The 20059-nt window shown below is 41.7% G+C and overlaps 1 protein-coding gene across 2 annotated transcripts; it reads right to left on the reverse strand.

The window, feature by feature from the left end:
* Window positions 1–10003: 10003 nt before the first annotated feature.
* CRYBA1 (crystallin beta A1) lies at window positions 10004–18563 on the reverse strand (the record flags this gene model as incomplete). Of its 2 annotated transcripts, XM_080712134.1 has the most annotated exons (6): window positions 10004–10151; window positions 10610–10752; window positions 11022–11163; window positions 13337–13455; window positions 14980–15044; window positions 18533–18563. In XM_080712134.1, the coding sequence occupies 6 exons, from the start codon at window positions 18561–18563 to the stop codon at window positions 10004–10006; spliced, it is 648 nt and encodes a 215-aa protein (XP_080568260.1). The 2 variants fall into 2 exon arrangements, with proteins under 2 accessions (XP_080568260.1, XP_080568261.1); XM_080712135.1 differs by lacking the exons at window positions 10004–10151; window positions 11022–11163 and having other exon boundaries at window positions 10626–10752.
* Between the last annotated feature and the right edge of the window lie 1496 nt (window positions 18564–20059).

The following is a 20059-nucleotide window of genomic DNA, read 5'->3' on the forward strand; positions in this document are numbered from 1 at the left end:
TTCTAATAAAAGTAGGCTGAATCCCCTGGGAATATTTGGGGAGAAAGTAACTACTTTTTTTTGCTCTACCCCTTGCTTAAGAATTGTCCAGTTTTGAGTGACTGTAGTATGGATGGGTTTTCTTGTTTTGTTGATTATTTGAGGCTTTTAACAAGTAGTTCATGAAAGAAGCTGTTGGACTCAATGTAGAGTAGAGAAAATATCTTTTTAGTCTGGATTTCTGCCCTGCTTAGATTTAAAAAAAAAGTATAAGCATGGATTGCCAATTCCACTTGATGTAAACAAAACTTTTTATACATTATATATATAATAACTTATTGTATCAGTCCAGGTTCAGAAACTTGTGGTAGGCCAGTTCCAGATAGTTTCATTTCACCTGTAAACTGTATCACTTTTACTGATATTGTAATTTTCAAATGTATAATATGTTTACAGATGTGCCCTGCATTTTAGTCTGCCTTGTTCCTATTTTGATTTTTGTTGAGTCTCCTGCCTGCTTGCCAAAAGCTAGGATGCTTCAGGCCCATGTACAACTGAAAGACGCATCCTTGAGCTTTAAAGCATTGAACAAACTGGAAAATGCAACATACCACATACTGAAGTGAAAAAGTCTGTGTTTTTTGTGTTTTTTTTAAATAAAAATTTTCATAAAGTTAAAAAATATATAAGGTTGATTAAAGGAGAAAAAGGCTCCAGTTTGTTTTACAGGTTTTAAAGTTCTGCTGTGTGTTCAATTGCCTTGTGTAACCACTTGTCGCCTTAGGGCCAGATCCCCACTCCCCCACACACTTTTTTTTTTTTTTTTTTTTAATGTCCGTTTTGCTTGCCTGGAATTTTCAAGTTCTTCTGTCTCACAGCTCATAAGAAACTTTCTGGGTTTGTGACATACAGAGGTTGAATGAACGTATATTAAAAAACAAAACAACAAAAAAAAAAAACAAGCCTCAATCCTAATTGGGCTTTACCTTAGAAGCAACACTTAATTAAATACCTATAGAAAGCCTTTGCTTTCTTAATTCCCTTTCATGTCCCTCAGGCCTCTGTGATCAGAGAAGCTAAAAAAAGAATGTATCCCTTCTGTTTGTCCAAAGGTCTTTTTGAGTCTCACTTCTAAATGAAACAATGCAACATTTCACTTTGATTCCTCCACTGAAATTTTCTTAATTGTGTGGTTAGAGGTATGTAGAAGTTAGGTCTCTTAACTTTCTGGAAATTCTAGTGCCCCATCACATTAACTGTCAGTATTTTGGGGCATTGTAGGGTAATGGGCTTAATTGTCTAGGTACAAGCAGGACTTTGGGACAAATCTCCTTTGTGCTGTTTGGTTACACTTAACTCTACTTGTCGCAATCTTTCTCCTTAGGTCCTCACACAATTCTTTACAGAGCACTTATTAAAAAAAATCTTAAGAGTTGATCTGTTTTCTGATTATTTTGTGTAAGCTTCTAAACAAACTTCAGCTGTGATTAATTTAGCATATTTAAATAGCAATGTATTATTGTTCATTATAACGAATTTTCCTTCAACTCAGAGTATTAGTACTGTAGCATAAACCAAATACAGTCTAGAGGGGATTTTTAACATCCCTCCATTAAAAAGACTGAAAAAGGTGTGTGTGTGTGTGTGTGTGTGTGTGTGTGTGTGTGTGTGTGTGTGTGTTGGGTGCTTGTGTGTGAAGGAAAGATGGAGATAAAAATTAGTAAATGAATGTGTGTAAGACATTAGTATTCAGAGAATGAAACTTGTATTTATTTTGTGCCATTTGTTTTCATTACACAAAATAGGTGGTTTAAATCCTTAAAAGAGTAGTATTTGAAAAATGGCACTAAGAGTTGAAATCATGAACTATTTTTTTAATAGCTATGGAGATACTAATTATGAGTGAGTTCTTTTTAAATTTGTCTTGATTGTAGGCTTCTGTGTCACATACCACTCAAGTAGATGTCTTGAATAATCCCTCTTCCCCATAAAAGACAGGGTGTATTTATCTTTCTCTTTATTCACCCCCACTTTGCCGAACTGAAGATAATTGCATAGCCTTTCTTTCACTCTTACCTCCTTAGCAATGAACCTTCAACCTGAAGTGTATTTACAGCATCTAGCAGCCCTTCTCCTCTCCTCTTTAAGAGGGGATGGATCATCAATCACTAGGAATTTAATAACAGCCTTTTTTTTTTCTTCGTTGAAATAAATGGCTAAGAGTTTCTGGTTTAGAATTTCACTGTCCTTAATGATCTGCTTACCTAGTCATCACTCAGAATCTGTAAAAACTTTCTAAAGGAAACAAAGTGCTGCATTGTTTTTTCAAGTAACAGTGTTTAGGGAAAGAATGGCAAACCTCAACTATGGGAGTTATCCACAATATAGAATGTGTTTCTTCACAAAATACGACAGCAGAGGTAGATTCATTGTTGGTTGTGTTAAGGCTTGTTAATCTACATCAGAGGCATCTATTGATTTTTTTTGTAACTGCTATAAACTTAAACACAAACCATTTAGTGTGAAATTGTGTATCATGTACCAAATGGCCACAGGTAAGGAAAAGAGGACTTTACTCAAGGGATTCATTCTTGTAAGGATTTTCTTCTTGAGAGAGAGGGGCTAAAAGTGCAGTTTCTGAGGAATGACTATAGTTATGCCATTGGGCCATGTCTGTAAGTGACATATAATCTTTACTGTATGTGCTTAACTGCAGAACTGATACACTGTAATGGGGCAAATCTAATGGACAATAATTTTTTATAAGACCTGTCCGTTATGCACCAGTCAGGGTGGATTTTGTTAGGGCACGGTCTTCTAAATTCCTACCCATAATCTAACTATTAGTAGGATTTGTTATCTATGTCCCCCTTCCCCTGCACCCTCTCTCCAAGAATATTAATAGTTGAATAGTTGTCTAAAAACAAAGGGCAGAAGACAAGAGTAGAGGCATAAATAGCTGCTCTAAGTTTGCCAGAGGCACATAGGTTAGCTTTAGATCTTAAAAATCATTTTTATTGACACAGGATCAGGATTCTTTAATGGTGAAAAAGATGGGCTTCTGCTTTGGGTATCTTTAAAAAATATATTTCTTCGTAAAACATATGTGAGAACCAGGACCACCTTTAGCTGATTTAAAGAATGACTCATTGGCTCAGAAGCACTGATTTACCGAGTTTTAAATCTCACCATGTTGCTGCTCAAGAAAGGTCTTAAAGGGTGCCAGCAATAGTGTGAATAGTTTTAAGTTGCCTCAACACCCAGTGAAGCACAAATGATACATTGCGTTTTGCATTGCTGGGATTGTCAGCAGTTATGGGATGGAAACAATGGGGCAGCCATCCTCACATATGGGATTGTTGATTCAGACTACCCTGGTTATGAGATTTTGTTATATCGTGAGTTTTTAAGCCATTTTATATAATATTGCAGTATCCCTTTTCTACAGCTTTATTAAAAATAGCTACAAATATTTATTTTCCAGTTCAGTTTCGCTTTCACTGTATCTTAAAATTGTACCCTACAGACCAACAAACCAACTTGAGGTAAATTATATAATTTTTCATATACCCATTTTTCATCAGGTGCTAAACAAAAGCTACAAAAATGGATACTGCTTTAGTAACATCTGCTTTATTCCTAAAATGCATTATTTCTTTTCTAAGTGTAAAGATTTGGTGTTAACAAAAGGTTTAATATGTAAATATGAATGATTGCTTTTAGTTTGCTTTTTGTCTATTAGTATTCCTCATTTTCTTTTTGTAGAGGATCCTTTCATGATCTTGAATACATTTCATTTGGTATTATGTTTTTTAAAAAAGAAAATACAACTGTTTTCTGTCTTAGATTAATCCTGCTGCTGCTATGAGAAACTGAAAATCAAGGATGTGATGCACTTTTTTCATTACAATATGTCATACATACACATAGGTTGCTTTGATAGATTTTTTTTTCCCCAAGCACAGCCACTAGCAAAAATGAATGAATCTTATAATTCTTTTGGGGAGGGAATCAGTACAAGCTACTAACCTATAGTTGGTATTGGCTTATGAATGACATTAACTTAGGAAAGTAAAAACTTTAATATTACACTTTTTGGCCTTAATGTCTTCTACTACTGAAAATATTTTAAATCTTAGCTTTGTTTCACTTAACTCCTCTCTGCCTCAAAAAGAGGAATTGAGAAGAATGATTTAAAGGAAGTAGTGGCATTGGTTTATTGCCAATCTTTTAGAAAACAGTTGTCTGCTATATAAGCTGAGGGGTTTTTTGTTTTTTGTTTTTGTATACAGATGAGAAACAGTGCTGTCCTGAACCAGTCAGATTTATTAATCAAAACTCCCAATTATTCTGCTTCGCTAGTATGTTTTTACTTAGCCAAGTTCAAATTAATAGTAGGAGTGCTACTTGACAAAAGGAAAAGTCATTTCCCAAGCACATACCCAGACTTGAAGGAAATGGAACCCTAAACAATGGTAGGAGGTGGGGATACCAAATGAGGTGGAGGAATATGAGAAAGATGTGTGGTCCAAAGCTATCTGGTTATATTTTGATGTTGCCAATATTGCAGAGCCAAATTTTTAATTTGCTTATTTAATATATTTGTTGGCCAGAGATCTATTTTTATATCAATGTGCCTTGCATGTATATTAAAACATTTTCGGGAAGGCCATGTAGTAATGCCTGAGATAGTTGATGGTTCTTACCACCTCACTAATTTTTATGCAGTATGAAATGCTCATTCTATATTGCCCAACTGGTGCTCTCTGTTTAAAGTTACTGATCTTGTCGAACTGGAACTATTTTATAAACTGGGAAAGTGACTTACTTTTTTGGTTGTTTCTTTTTTTTTGTTTGTTTTATTTTTAGTCTGTTAGTGGCTGTTCTGTAGTGGGAAATAGCAAAAAGATTATTCACTTCCTTCTCCCCTCGGCACCTTCTTCAAGTAATGTGATGACACCATTTCTCATGTGCTTTGAAAAAAGTTTCAGCTTGCTGTCTCTTTTAGTGTTATAAAAAGTGTTATTAAAAGCATTGTTCGCAAAACAGGGAGATAATGGAGTTCACGTTAATTTGGGATTTTGTGTGAGCTTTGATCCAAGTTATTGGCGCTTTCAAACTTTAAATTTTTTCTTGTTAAAGCACCTTGCTTAGAAAATTTTTAATATTTATGTCTGCAACAATTGTCTCAAAATAATAAACTGTGCAATTCTTGTCATTAAAAAAAAATCTGAACTCTCCCTAATGTGACTTGTTAGTTTCTCTGTATTTCCTGCCAGTGTAAATGTGAAAAGCTTTGCTTGCATTACGTTTTAGAAATGCATTTTGCACATAAGAATTTTGCTGAAACTCCGTGAAAAGGTTAGATCTAAGTAGATGAATAAAGCTATGCACATGTTTTGAAAGTTTAACTTGTGTGTCATTATCAAAAGTGACCTATCTGTCCTTACTACATTGCTGTTCTTAGTTTTACTGTCTTTCGGAACATGGCTTAAAGTTGTACTTCTGGGCTAGCACATGAGTGGAACTAGAAGAGAGGAAAACTGGCACCTATTTTTAATAAAGTTCCGTTTCAACAAGGTCTTGATTTGTATCTGTTAAAGGGCTTTTCTTGAAACAGGGCAGCTTTATCCCCTTTACAGATTCCTCAGTGAAATTTTATTTGATGGGAAAGAAATGGGAAGTAATTCGAACTAAAATGATGAAGGACGACTTTGCCACATGGAGCTCTGGACAATTCATGTCCTGAAGCTGGCTTAAAGGTAGGATGGCCTTTCTTAGCCTTATTGCTTTACCATAGATTTGGTTTCTAAATGGTTTGAAATTAGAAAATTTCATTTGCTTGTTTAAAGATCAAAGCACAGATTCTTTTAAAGATAATGCGTATCTTTTATAAACCTTGCCCATGCTGATTAGAATGAACTTAGAAATCTGGCGCACTTAATTACTGCAACTTGCATGGACTAAAGAGCTTTCTTTCACATATATGTGTATTTATAAAGGTTGTATAGATGTACTGGCCAGGTCTTGTCATCTTTTAGATTTTTTTTCCTGTAATTTCAGGACCTTTAATAAATTTTAAAAAGAAGGTATTACTAATGGTATTTCCCCCATGCTCCTAGATTTAAAAGAAGTCAGTCTACTAGTCAAGACTTGAAAGGTGGCCCATAATGAATGACCTTAAGTGGTAGAAATGTAGGAGTGTAGCAAGCATCATAGATGGCTTTGGCTACTCTTCAGCATCTGTCAGTAGTTGGCATAGGTAGTTCAGTCTTAGAATATATTGGAGGAGCAAAGTACTTTTTGTGTTCATAGGTACTTAGGAGCTGAATGACCTCTTAGTTTGAGGGAGGGGACTAGTGGATTATAGTTATGTTGGATGTTTCCCCTCACCCCAATTTTTTTCTGTTTTACCCAGTTTTTTTTTTTTAAGTCTTTTTTCAGAAGTTTATCCTTTGCTAATTGCTTAGGTATTTGCTGTAGCTGTTTCTGATGTCATGGATTCTTAGGAAGTGTCAGTTACTTTATTGATGTCTTACTTAACATGTTCAGTATTTTAAAAATATAAATTACAAACACTTTACAACCATACTCAGATTTACTTATTTTATCAGAAAAAGATCTTGAGATTTGTAGATCAAATTAAGAGACAATAAGTGTACATTGTTAAAATAAAAAATTTTAAAGTTGCTGAGGTGTTTGTGTTATCATCTTTTGCTTTTTTTTTTTTTTTTTTTTGGTGCTGGGATTGAATCCAGAGGCATTCTTCTGCCAAGCTACATGGCAGCCCAATTTTTTATCTTATTTGGAAACAGGGTCTCACTAGGTTGCTGAGAGTCTTAGTAAATTTTGGAGGCTGGCTTTGAACCTGTAATCCTTTTGTCCTCGGCCTCCCAAGTACTGGGATTACAAGCATGCGTTGCCATGCCCGGCTTTTGTGCTTAATTTTTTAAAGACTTCTGTAAACTTATGTAAACTTAGTGTCCTGATATTTATCAAAAAGTTATTTTGCTGGGCATGGTGATGCACACACACTTGTAATCCCTGCACTTGGGAGGCTGAGACAGGAGGATCCCACAGGATTGAAGCCAGCCTCAGCTACTTAGTGAGGCTCTCAGCAACTTCGTGAGACCCTGTTTCCAAATAAAATATAAAATAGGTCTGGGAGTATAGCCTGGAGGTAGAAAGCCTCTGGGTCCCACCCCCAGTACCACCAGAAAAAAAAAAGTTATCATTTAGCTGGGTGTGGTGGTGCACACGTAATCCCAGTACTAGAGAGGCAGAGATAGGAACACAGGTTTGTGGCCAGCCTCAGCTACTTAGTCAACTCAGTGAGACCCTGTTTAAAAATGAATAAAAAATAGGGATGGGGCTGAAGCTTAGAGGTAGAATGCCCCTGGGTTTCATTCCCAGTACCACAAAATAAAATAATTAAAAATAGGGCCTGAGGTGAAGCTTTGAGGTAGAGTGGCCCTGGGTTCAGTCCTCAGTACCACATACTCACGTTATCATTTTCCCCCCCAAAGAGTTAAAAGTACAAAGAATTTAAGTACAATTAATTTAAGAATTAAGATGTCTTTCATGTATGTTTTTATCATATAGATTATTGCCCACTTAGAATTAGCATGTTTGTCTAAGCCCTGGTAGTGCACGCCTATAATTGAGGCCGAGACAGGAAAGTGGGTTCAGGGACAGCCTTGGCAACTCAGGACTTCGTTAACAGGGAAATCCTGTGTTTTTGGTTTTGGTTTTGTTTGGTGTGTGTGATACTAAGGATTGAACCCAGAGACATTCTACCTTTGAGCTATACTCCCAGCCTGCTTTTTTTTCTTCTTTGTGGTGCTGGGGATTGAACCCCCAACCCCTGGGGCATTCTACCTCCAAGCTACACCCCTAGCCCTATTTTTTTTTATTTTATTTATTTATTTATTTTGTGTGTTTGTGTGGTGCTGGGGATGGAACCTGGGGGCATTCTACCTCCGAGGTACACCTCCAGCCCTATTTATTTTGAAAGTCTCACTGAGTTGCAGACAGCCTTACTAAGTAGCCAAGGCTGTCCTTGAACCCTAATCTTACTGTCTCAGCCTCCCAAATGCTGGGATTACAAGCGTGTGTCACCACACCTGGCTTTTATTTATTTTGAAACAGGGTCTCACTAAGTACTTGAGGCTGACCACAAACTTGTCCTCCTGTCTCAGTTTTCCAAGTATTGAGATTACAAGTGTGCACTGTCATGCTTGGCCTGATTTTATTTATTTGGAAACAGTCTCGCTAGGTTGAGTCTCATTACTTGCTGAGGCTCAAACCTGCTATCCTCCTGTCTCAGCCCCCAAATACTGGGAATATAGGTGTTTGCCACCATGTCGGGCTAGGGAGACCCTGTTTCAAAACAAAAGGACTGGGAGGTGTAACACAGAGGTAGAGTGCCCCTAGGTTCAAATCCTCAGTACTACCAAAAAAAGTTTATTGAAAAATCAGCTGTGTGAGGAGCTGTCACCCCCCCCTTTGAGGACATTAAGTCTTAAGCTCTTCCAATTAAAATGGGAAACCAGAATTGAGTTAAGCAACTACAATCTTAAGCTGCCAAGATTCTGGGTTTATTTATAACTTTGTAGAAATAAATGGTTATACACATTTGGTAAACTTTCTGTTTTAGCACCTATTTGTCAAAAAGATGAGAAAAATCAATGTTAAAAGTCAAGTTTTGAGCCGAGTGTGGTGGCTCAAGCTTGTAATCCTAGCACTTGGGAGGCTGAGACAGGAGGATCGCACAGGTTCGAAGCCAGCCTCAGCTACTTAGCGAGGCTCTTGGCAACTTAGACCCTGTTTCCAAATAAAGTATAAAATAGGTCTGGGAGTATAGCCCGGAGGTAGGAAAGCCCCTGGGTTCCACCCCCAGTACAACAACAACATAAAAAGTCAAGTCTTGGGAGTCCGAGACAGGAGGATCTGGGTTCACGGCCAGCCTCAGCTACTTGGGCCCTCTGCGATTTTAGTGAGACCCTGTTTCAAAATGAAGAATTTAAAAAAGTAGGGAAGCTGGGTGTGGTGGTACACACTTGTAATCCTAGCATTTGGGAGGCTGAGACAGGAGAATCGAGGTTCGAGGATAGCCTCAGCTACTTAGGCCCTTTGCAACTTAGACCCTGTTTCAAATTAAAGAATTTAAAAATAGGGCAGGGGGTGTAGCTCGGAGGTCGAATGCCCCTGGGTTCCATCCTCAGACCCCAAATTGGGCTGGGGGTGTAGCTTGGAGTTAGAATGCACCTAGGTTCGATCAAAAAAAGGAAAGCAGGGTTGGGGATTTGGCTTAGTGGCAGAGCGCTTACCTAGCACGTGCAAAGTTCTGGGTTCAGTCCTCGGCCCCATAAAAAACAATTGAAAAAGTATACAAAAAAGTCAACTATTAGAAAAAAGGATAGAGAAAAGATGCATAAACAGTCACTATAGAGACTGATAACATTTGAGTCAAATGCTTTATTCTTTGAGAGGGAATAATTGTCCTTGGCTTGTTAGTGACTTTGCAAGGACACAAGGGAAGTTGGGGTTTTAGTGATGATTGTGTTTAAAAATTCTCAGCCAAAGCCTGGTGGCGCACACTTGTAATCCCAGCATTCGGGAGGGAGGCTGAGACCGGAGGATCGCGGTTCGTGGACGGCCTCAGCTACTTAGGCCCTCTGCAACTAAGTGAGACCCGGTTTCAAAATAAAGAATAAAATATAGGGCAGGAGGTGTAGCTTGGAGGTCGAATGCCCCTGGGTTCCACCCCCAGACCCACAAAAATAAAAAATAAAAATAAATAATAAAAATAAATTAAAATTCTCAGCCACATGAAGTGTGATTTGTGTGCTGCATGGTAGTTGATTCAATCTACAAGATTTGGGTTTTTTTAAATGACATTTATTGTATATTTCAGAAGCTAACATTTGGAAGCAGTATTTTGAGCAGGACATAAAACTCATTCTAGAGTGCTTAGCAAGGTCTCATGCTTGAGGAATTTTCTTACTTGGAGGTTTTAAGTCCACTACTGTTGGATACGGCGAATTGATTGGATCTGGGAAGTTTGGGCATGAGAACCCCACTCTCTCCAGTGTTTATAATCTCCTCCATGATGGTCACATTCCAAGATATACTGATAACCGCGATATCCAGGATACTGGTAACAAACCCAGCTAGAAAACCCAAAATATACTGTTATTCAAACTAGTTAAGAATCTGACAAACACCCCAACACCTGAACCTCTTTTCAACACAATGGTACTACAGAATGCAAGTAATCAACATAAATGCCTTCATAGAGGAATGCCCCGGGGCGAAAAATCTAACCATAAGTGGCAATATGCATACCACCAATATGACGCTAAGTATGAAGTTAACAAGACTTGACCATTAATGTGTTAATATTTACAAGGCTTTCACCTCAGGATTTACTTTGAAATGTGCTCCACAGCCTCAGCTACTTAGTGAGGCTCTCAGCAACTTAGTGAGACCCTGTCTCCAAATAAAATATATAAGATAGGTCTGGGAGTATAGCCTGGAGGTAGAAAAGCCCCTGGGTTCCATCCCCAGTACCACAAAAAAAAAAAAAGAAAGAAAAAAAGAAATGTGTTCCAACCCTGTTTGCACTTACGCTCCACATTGTATCTTCATGGAACCAACTTCGTTGTTGAACCAACCCATGGCTTGCAAGGAGGGGTAGTCATCACATATTTCCCACTGGCGTCCAATAAAGTTCTCTTTCTCAAAGATGGTAATCTTGGACTCCTTATGATTCTGTAACCCAGAAATTTAAAACTTTCAGTACTAGTGTTACAGCGATCATCTGATTCTTTGCCATATTTTTCAAAATTAAAACATTCTGGTTTACAAAAATGTACACGATCATTGACTAAAAATTCAGGTAAGCCTGGTATGGTGGCTTGTAATCCCAGTACTTGGGAAGCTGAGACAGGAGGATTGCAGGTTTGTGGCCAGCCTTTGCCTGTCTCAATCCTCTTGTTCCCCACCCCCATGCACAGACGTGAAAACGTTAAGAGACTTACAGCGGAACAGATGGGGCGGAAGGACATGAGACGCTCAATGTGGTAGGCATTGCTCCCGCTCCATGCATCCCAGCGAGGGTATTCTCCTCTCTCCAGGATAAACTGTTGGCCGCAGAAGCTGGTATGCTCATAACCAATCCAGCTGCCAATAACAGGTAGCAGTGTTTGCTCATAGTGTTAAAATCTCAGAGGGAAGGCATCTTTCATTTTAGGATAAGATATCAAGCCAATCTAAATGAGCCTTAGAAAGTAATTTGTCATAGAGGTGGGAAATGAGCTGGCAACTACACTAAACAGGTTTTTAAATATATTGTTTATATGTATATATGTGTATATATATATATTTTTTTTGTGTGTGTGTGTGAGAGAGAGAGAGAGAGAGAGACAGAGACACTGGGGATGGAACCCAGGGGCATTCTACCTCCAAGGTACATTTTTTTAATTATTATTTATTGTGAAACAGAGTCTCACTGAGTTGCGAAGGGCTTCACTAAGTAGCTGAGGCTGTCTGTGAACCACAATCCTCCTGTCTCAGCTTTCCAAGTACTGGGATTACAAGTGTACGCCACCACATCCAGCTATAATATTGTTATCTAAGGAGGTAAAAGGATGAATGGGCCACCAGTGGATGACTGAGCCTGTTTCCTCATCGCTTTGTGGGTTCTTTTGTTTTTTCTTTGCGGTACTGGGGATGGAACCCAGGGGCATTCTACCTCTGAGCTGCACCCCCAGCCCTATATTTTATTCTTTATTTTGAAACGGGGTCTCACTGAATTGCAAAGGGCCTCACTAGCTGAGGCTGTCTGCTAACTGTGATCCTCTGGTCTCAGCCTCCTGAATGTTTGAATTACATGCCTCACTACTTTGTGGGTTCTTTACCCTGTCTCCTCATAATTACCCCTTTTTATTACAATACCCTAGCACAGTTTTTCACAACTGGATCTTGGTTATCAGTGGACTTGGTTACCAGTGATCTTGGTTACCATTTTAAAAGGCTTAAGAATTCCATTTTGGAATTCCACAGCAACTTGTGAAAGCCTGGCCACATACAAAGCCAGTTCTTAGGCCAAAGGAGAATCTTGTGTGTTTTCAGACTGATGCTAAACACCTGGACCAGCCAGGCATAGCGGTGCACAGCTGTAATCCCAGTACTTAGGAGTCTGAGGCAAGGGGATGGTAAATATGAAGCTGGGCGTGGTGGCGCACGTTTGTAATCCCAGCATTCTGGAGGCTGAGACAGGAGGATCATGGTTCAAGGACAGCCTCAGCTACTTAGTGAGGCCCTTTGCAACACAGTGAGACCCTGTTTCAAAATAAGGAATAAAAAAAATAGGGCTGGGAGTGTAGTTTGGAGGTAGAATGCCCCGGGTTCCATACTCAGTACCGAAAAAAAAAAAAAAATTGATGCCAGCCTTAGCAACTTAGTGAGACCCAGTTTCAAGATGAAATAAAATAGGGCTGGAGGTGTAGCTCAGATATAGAACACCCCTGGGTTCAATACCCAGTATCACCAAAAAAAAAAAAAAAAAAAAAGACCTGGACCAGCCTGCAAGACAAGACAAAAGTCAGAGGATCTCTCCCTCACCAAGACTGACCTCGCCAAGATCAACAACAAAAAGCACGTGGAAGACAAGGGATTGATGTGTCTCTGCAGTCTTGGGATTGAATTCCTATTATTTATTTATGTGTTTATTTAATGGCACTGGGGTTTGAACGTGGGCATTCTACCTCTGAGCTAAAACCCTAGCCCTGTTTTATTTTCATTTTGAAACCTGGTCTCAGCTGCAGAGGGCATCGCTAAGGTGCTGAGGCTGGCTGCAAACCTGTACTAGGATCACAGGCGTGTGCCACCACGCCCAGCTTGAATTCCTTTTTATATGGCGAAATTAGCTAAGAATGCCTGCTCTAGGATGTGCAGGAGGACAGCTAGTCATAATGAGGCTGCCACTTGATAGTTTTTCCTATCCCTGTTTTCTGTAGACAAGAAAATTTACATGAAGGGCCTGTGACCATCCTGCAGGAATCCAGCATTCTCTGGGCTCCAAAAACACAGGTGTGATGAATGGAACCGGCCCATCCTGTTGTATATATTTCTTTTATGCTTCCACTCAAATCTGTTATTAAGCCACTAAGAACCTTATGTTCTTCCAGTTTTGAGTTATTAAATTACTCATGTAGTGATTTCTTTTGAGATTACTCCAAGCCCCTCTTCAAGAAATAATTGGGGTCTGGAGAGTCTTTCTTCTCTCATCTGTATCTATGTCAAAGGAGACCTGAAATAAGGGGCATGCGATTCAGCTGAGGTCCATACTCACGCTCCACATTCCACCTTGAGGGACCTGACATTATCAAAACTACGCTCAGAGACGTTTGGGCAGGAGCTGGTGAACTCCATCCGCTTGCCCTGGAAGTTCTCCTGGTCATAGATGGTTATCTGAAGTAAGATTAAACAGAGAAGAAAGAAAAAAAAAAAACTAGAACCTGGTACAGCAGAAAAGACAGATCCACAGCTTGAGTTGTGTCTACCCTGTGTTTTCCATCACCAGATGTAGCTTGAGTTGTGTGATGAAGTCTCTTCCAGTAGACAGAACAGCAAGGGCTTTGAATGAACACTTCTGGTTGGCAGTATTTACATACTCAGGCTAGGGGTAAAACCTGAGCGGTCTGGTTTATGATAGGAATGGTCTTTCAGGGATGATGTAGGCTAGCCAGTGGACAGACCAAGAGCTTATGAACTCTTGTTCCACCAAGCTTCCTGCATTAGAATTCTGGGACTCCTCGCAACTCCTTTTTGGGTTATTCCTTCTATACACTCACTATAGAAACCTAAAGTATAAAGGAGTGGGATTTTGATAAACCCCTTTCACCCCTTCAACTAGAACTTGGCTCCTAGACCTAGCCAGAGAACAACTCCCAAAGCCATGGACTGGCCTCTAAGAGCTGGCCAGTAAGGGAGGCTAAAGAGTATTGGGGACCAGGTGAAGGCCTGAGGGTCAGCCACTTCAGCCCATGATTAAACTCAGTCTCCATATGAGAGTCAGGAGACTCGGGTCCCATGTCTTATTTAGGATCTGGCAGCAAATATCTATCTATGGACTCTCATTTTTCTCTGTGGGCATAATCCCCTTGGGCCACTCCATTTGAAGATGATTCTGGCAACATCTTCCACCTGCCATGGGCTTCCAGGGTCATCCTTTCTCTGTCCAAATAAAGGTGTCCTGAGAGATCCTTTCTTCCACAATGTCTTTTTTTCTCTCTCTTTTTTTCTCTTTTCTTTTTGTGGTGCTGGGGATTGAATCCAGGGGCACTCTACCTCTGAGCTACACTCCCAGCTCAATTATATCTTCATTTTAAAATTCATTTTATTCTATTTTATTTTTATTTATTTACTTATTGGTACTGGAATTGGAACCCAGAGGCATTCTACCTCCAACTACACCCCCAGCCCTATTTTGTTTGTTTGTTTGTTTATTTATTTATTTATTTATTTATTTATTATTTTTGCAGTACTGGGGATGTTCCAGGGGCATTCTACCTCCGAGCTACACCCCTAGCCCTATTTTTTATTCTTTATTTTGAAACAGGGTATTACTGAGTTGCAAAGGCCCTCACTAAGTAGTAGCTGAGGTTGTCTGTAAACCGCAATCCTCCTGTGTCAACCTCCCAAATGCTGGGATTACAAGTGTGTGCCACCTTGCCCGGCTTATTTTTATTTTGAAACAGGGTCTCACTAGGTTGATGAAAGTCTCACTATTTGTTGAGGTTGTCCTCGAACCTGTGATCCTCCTGTCTCAGCCTCCAAAGTACTAGGATTACAGGTGTGCACCACCACACCCATCTCCAGACTGGGTTTTTATTGGCTGCTCATTGTCTGGTGGACAAGTCCAGCCCTGGTGGCAGCACATCCTCCCTACCCTGTTGGATCCCTCAGTTTTCCATGTGGTAGGGGCAGGCTTACCTTCCATGGCCCCAAGGCCCCTGGCATAGGGTTGGTCTGCGCCATCTTCGTGGTTGGAAGGGTTTCTGGAAGACAGAACACACACTGGTGACGTGGCTCCTGGGATGGGGAGGAGGTGGGGGAGGGAAGGGGGCTGGGAGTCCAGCTCGCACTCTTTGGCTGGGATCCTGGCTCTGCCTCTCACTACTGGGCCTCTTGTTTTCCACTGGTAAAGCGTCTGCATGCAGAGCTACTATAACCCTTAGCAGCCATCACACAGGCACGGCCTTGCATGAGCCTTGCACGAGCATCAAGCATCCTGACCTCTTGATGAATGTGGCTTCTTTTTTTTTTTTTTTGGGGGGGGGGCTTTTCTACTTCCAGGCTATACTCCCAGACCTATTTTATATTTTTTATTTGGAAACAGAGTCTCACTAAGTTGCTGAGAGCCTCACTAAGTGGTTGGAGCTGGCTTCAAATCCACGCGATCCTCCTGTCTCAGACTCGCAAGCGCAGGGATTGCAAGTGTGCGCCACCACACCCAGCTTTGAATGTGGCTTCTGTCCTTGTTTGCCTTCAGGTGACAGCATTGCCTCAGTCAGTCTCGCGTACCCCGATAGAAACTTGAACAACAAACCCCTCCTGCAACTGGCCACTCAGCAGTGCCAGGATCCTCCCATCCCACACACACCCAGTTTGAGGGCAGCCTGGGCTCTGACCTTCATGGCTCCCCTCCCTGGCTCCTCACAGCACTTGGGCTGACCCCCTGCAGTGCATGGCCATGCCACCATTTCCTCCCTGATTCTCTATCTTCTAGACCAACCTGGTCTTCATTTGCTGCCCCAGAGACTTTCCTACCTTTCCCAGCATGCACCCTCTTGCTTTTTCCCCTGATTTCTAGCACTCTAGTACTTATCTGTGTTTCCAATTGAATATGTCTTAGCTGGGTGTGGTGGCGCATGCCTGTAATCCTAGTACGTGGGAGGCTGAGACAGGAGGATTGCAGGTTCGAGGACAGTCTCAGCAAGTAATGAGCCTCTCATCAACCTATGGAGACCTCATTTCAAAATAAAAATAAAGCCGGGCATGGTGGTGCACACTTGTAATCCCAGCATTCGGGATGCTGGGACCCAAAGGATCGCGGCTCACAGACAGCCTGAGCTACTTAGTGAGGCCCTCCGCAACTTAGTGAGACCCTGTTTCAAAATAAAGAATAAAAAATAGGGCAGGGAGTGTAGTTTGGAGGTTGAATGCCCCTGGGTTCCATTCCCAGAACTGCAAAAATAAATAAATAAAAATAAAATACGGCTGGGGTGTAGTTTGGAGGCAGAATGCCCTTGTGTTCAATCCCCAGTGACACACACACACACACACACACACACACACACACACACACACACGTCTTGGCTGAGCATCTCAATGGTAGGGCCTGGTGAAGCACCATGCCAGTGTTGGGATGGGGCGCGGGGACACTGGGCTGAGTGCAGTTGGCATATGCCTATAATCCCAGTGACTCAGGAGGTAGAGGAGGAGAACTGCAGGATGGAACCTGGGCAACTCAGGGAGACACTGCCTCAAAATTTAAAAAGTGAAAAGGTCCAGCATGATAATCCCAATACCTGGAAGGCTGAGATAGGAGGATTGTAGGATCAAGGCCAGAGTCAGCAATTATTGAGCCATTCAGCAACTTAGTAAGACCATGTTTCAAACCAAAGAATAAAATAGGGCTGAGGATCCAGGCGTGGTGTTGCACGCTTGTAATCCAGCGCTTGGGAGGCTGAGACAGGAGGATCGTGCAGGTTTGAAGCCAGCCTCAGCTACTTAGTGAGGCTCTCAGCAACTTAGTGACACCATGTTTCAAACCAAAGAATGAAATAGGGCTGGGAGGTGTAGCTCAGAGGTAGAATGCCCCTGGGTATCAACAAAGGGGGCTAAGGATGGTAAAGCACCCCTAGGTCCAATCCCCAGTACTAACAAACAAACAAACAAACAAACAACTTATTGGGTAATAATGGTAGTTAAGAACATCAAAACTTGCTGGGCGTGGTGGCGCACGCTTGTAATCCCCGCGCTTGGGAGGCAGAGACAGGAGGATCGCGCAGGTTCGAAGCCAGCTGCGCGCGCTGGCTTAGGAGACCCTGTTTCCAAATAAAAATGTAAAAATAGGGCTGGGAGTGTAGCCCGGAGATAGAAGGGCTTCCAGGAACCCCAGTACCACCAAAAAAAAAAAAAAAAAAAACCAAAAAACAAAAAAAAACATCAAAACTGCTTTTAGTACTCTAGTGAGAGGATAAATAATCAGGAGAGCTGGACTTGGTACACACCTAAAATTTTAGTACTAAGCCAGGGTGGTGGCACACGCTTGTAATCCCTGTGCATGGGAGGCTTGAGACAGGAGGATCGCACAGGTTCGAAGCCAGCCTCAGCTACTGAGTGAGGCTCTCAGCAACTTAGTGAGACCCTGTTTCCAAATAAAATATATTAAAAAACCAGGTCTGGGAGTATAGCCCGGAGGTAGAAAGCCTCTGGGTTCCAACCCCAGTACCACCCAACAAAATTAAATAAAAAAATAAAATTCCAGTACTTGGGAGGCTGAGATAGGAGGAGTGCAGGTTCAAAGCCAGCCTCAGCAATTAGTGAGACCTAGTTTCAAAATCAAAATCAAAAGCTGAGCGAGGTGACACACCCTTATGATCCCAGCATTTGGGAGGCTGAGACAGGAGGATCACAGTTCTTGGACAGCCTCAGCTACTTAGTGAGGCCCTTTGCAACTCAGTGAGACCCTGGTTCAAAATAAAGAATAAAACATAGGGCTATGGGTGTGGCTTGGAGGTAGAATGCCCTTGGGTTCCACTGCCAGTAACACACACACACACACACACACACACACACACACACACACACACACAATAAATAATAAGTAAAAAGGGCTGGTGTAGCTGAGAGGTTGAATGCCCTAGGTTCAATCTCTAGTATAAAAAAAAAAAAACCAAAACTCTGGCCTGCTTTATGTCAGGCCCATTCTAAATGGTTTACGTGAATTAGTGCATTTAATCTTTACACGCAGCCTAGGAGAGTAGTTCTATTACCCAAACTTTAGAGATGAGGAGACTCAGTTGCAGAGGTTAGGGAGACGGTGAAGATGACTTACCATGAGTACAGGAGGGAGGGAAAAGAAGGAAAGAGGAACAGAGGGAAGAGAGAGGACAGGCAGGTGTGCAGCAGACTCCTGACTCGGGACAGACATTCATGGCCCTTCCCTCTGGCAGACATGGGACCTGAGAACTAACGCGTGCAGTCCTGACGGTCCTTTTCATCTGAACCTCATTCGAGCCCCTGCTGGCTCTCCCTTCTCTCCGTGCCTGCTCATGTCTTGCTGTCCCCAGACCCGGTTCATCACAGAGGGGACTCCTTTCAGTAGGCAAGAGAAGGATGATTCTCTGAATCCCCTACTCTTCTCCATCTACCCTCAAAGGCTGACCTCTGGGCAGGAAAACTGGGCCCTCTCCTGCGTGTGTCTTCAGGGGATGGAGGGGAAGGGCAAAGGCCAAGCCTCCCCCAGGGCCCTACTCACCCAGCTCCCGCTGCACAGTCTGGGTCTCCATCTGGTGCCACTTCCTCGGCAGCCCCCCGTTTTATAGCCCCGTGGCCGGTGGCTGATGGCCCCGTCAGCACTCTCCTTTCCCTCTTTCTTTGTTTCCTCTGATCCCAGTGCTTTGGCGGCTCAGCCTACTGGGCAGGCGTCCCTCAGGCCTTTGTTTAAACTAGGGTCACAGAAGTCCAGAGGGGCCCCAGTGCTTGGGTGAGGCTGTCCCCCGTAGGCCTTGGCTGCTGTGGCCTTAACCTCATGGTAGCTGGGAGCCGAGCAAAGAATGTTTCTGTAGTGAATCTATGTCCCCCACCCTTACCCAGTTCCTCACGCCACCTCAGTACCTTCTTCCTAAGATCTTGGGAGGTCCTGTCAAACACATCAAATGCACCTTCCATACAGATATGCATTTCTTGCCTTAAAAAAATATGAAGCCAGGCACAGTGTCACACAACTGTAATCCCAGTGACTTCAAGAGGCTGAGTCAAAAAGAGAACAAGTTTGAGGACAGCCAGCCTCAGCAATTTAGCAAGACTCTGCCTCAAAATAAAAATAGCCATTAATCCTAGCGCTTCGGAGGCTGAGACAGGGGGATCGTGGGTTCAAAGCCAGCCTCAGAAACTTAGGATCTCAGTGACTTAGTGAGACCCTGTTTCCAAATAAAAATAAAATAAGGCTGGGGTGTAGCTCAGAGGCAGAATGCTCCTGGGTTCAAACCCTAGCACCAAATAACCTTTTTTTTTTTTTTTTTTTTTGCAGGGGTAGAACACAAGGGCATTCTCTATTCAACCACACTACATTCCCAGTCCTTTTTTTTTTTTTTTTTCGGTACTGGGGATGGAACTCAGGGGCATTCTATATTCTTTTCTTTTTTTTTTCTTTTTTTTTGATGGTACTGGGGATTTAACCCAGGAGCATTCTACCTCTGAGCTACACCCCCAGTCCTATGTTTTATTTATTATTATTATTATTATTATTATTATTATTATATATTCTTTTGGTGGTACTGGGGTTCCTGGAAACCCTTTTACCTCCGGGCTACACTCCCACAGGCTACACTCCCAGACCTATTTTTTACTTTTTTATGTGGAAACAGGGTCTCTTAAACCAGCAAGGCTGGCTCTGAACCAGCCGCGATCCTCCTGTCTCTGCCTCCCAAGTGCAGGGATTGCAAGCCTGCACCACCACGCCCAGCCTATTTTTTATTTTGAAATTGGATCTCACTAAGTTGTGTGTGTGGGGGGGTCTCACTAAATAGCAGAGGCTCTCCTTGAACCTGCGATCCTCCTGTCTCAGCCTTTCAAGTACTGGGATTAAAAGCTTGCACCACTATTATTTATTTATTTATTTATTTATTTATTTATTTATTCATTCATTCGGTGCTAGGGATGAAACCCAGGGGTATTCTACCTCCGAGCTAAACCCTCAGCCCTATTTTTTATTCTTTATTTTGAAACAGGGTCTCACTGAATTGCAAAGGGCCTAAGTAGCTGAAGCTGTCTTCACACCATG

The sequence above is a fragment of the Muscardinus avellanarius genome (assembly GCF_963383645.1).
Source record: "Muscardinus avellanarius genome assembly, chromosome: 16".
NCBI classification, from domain to species: Eukaryota; Metazoa; Chordata; class Mammalia; order Rodentia; family Gliridae; genus Muscardinus; species Muscardinus avellanarius.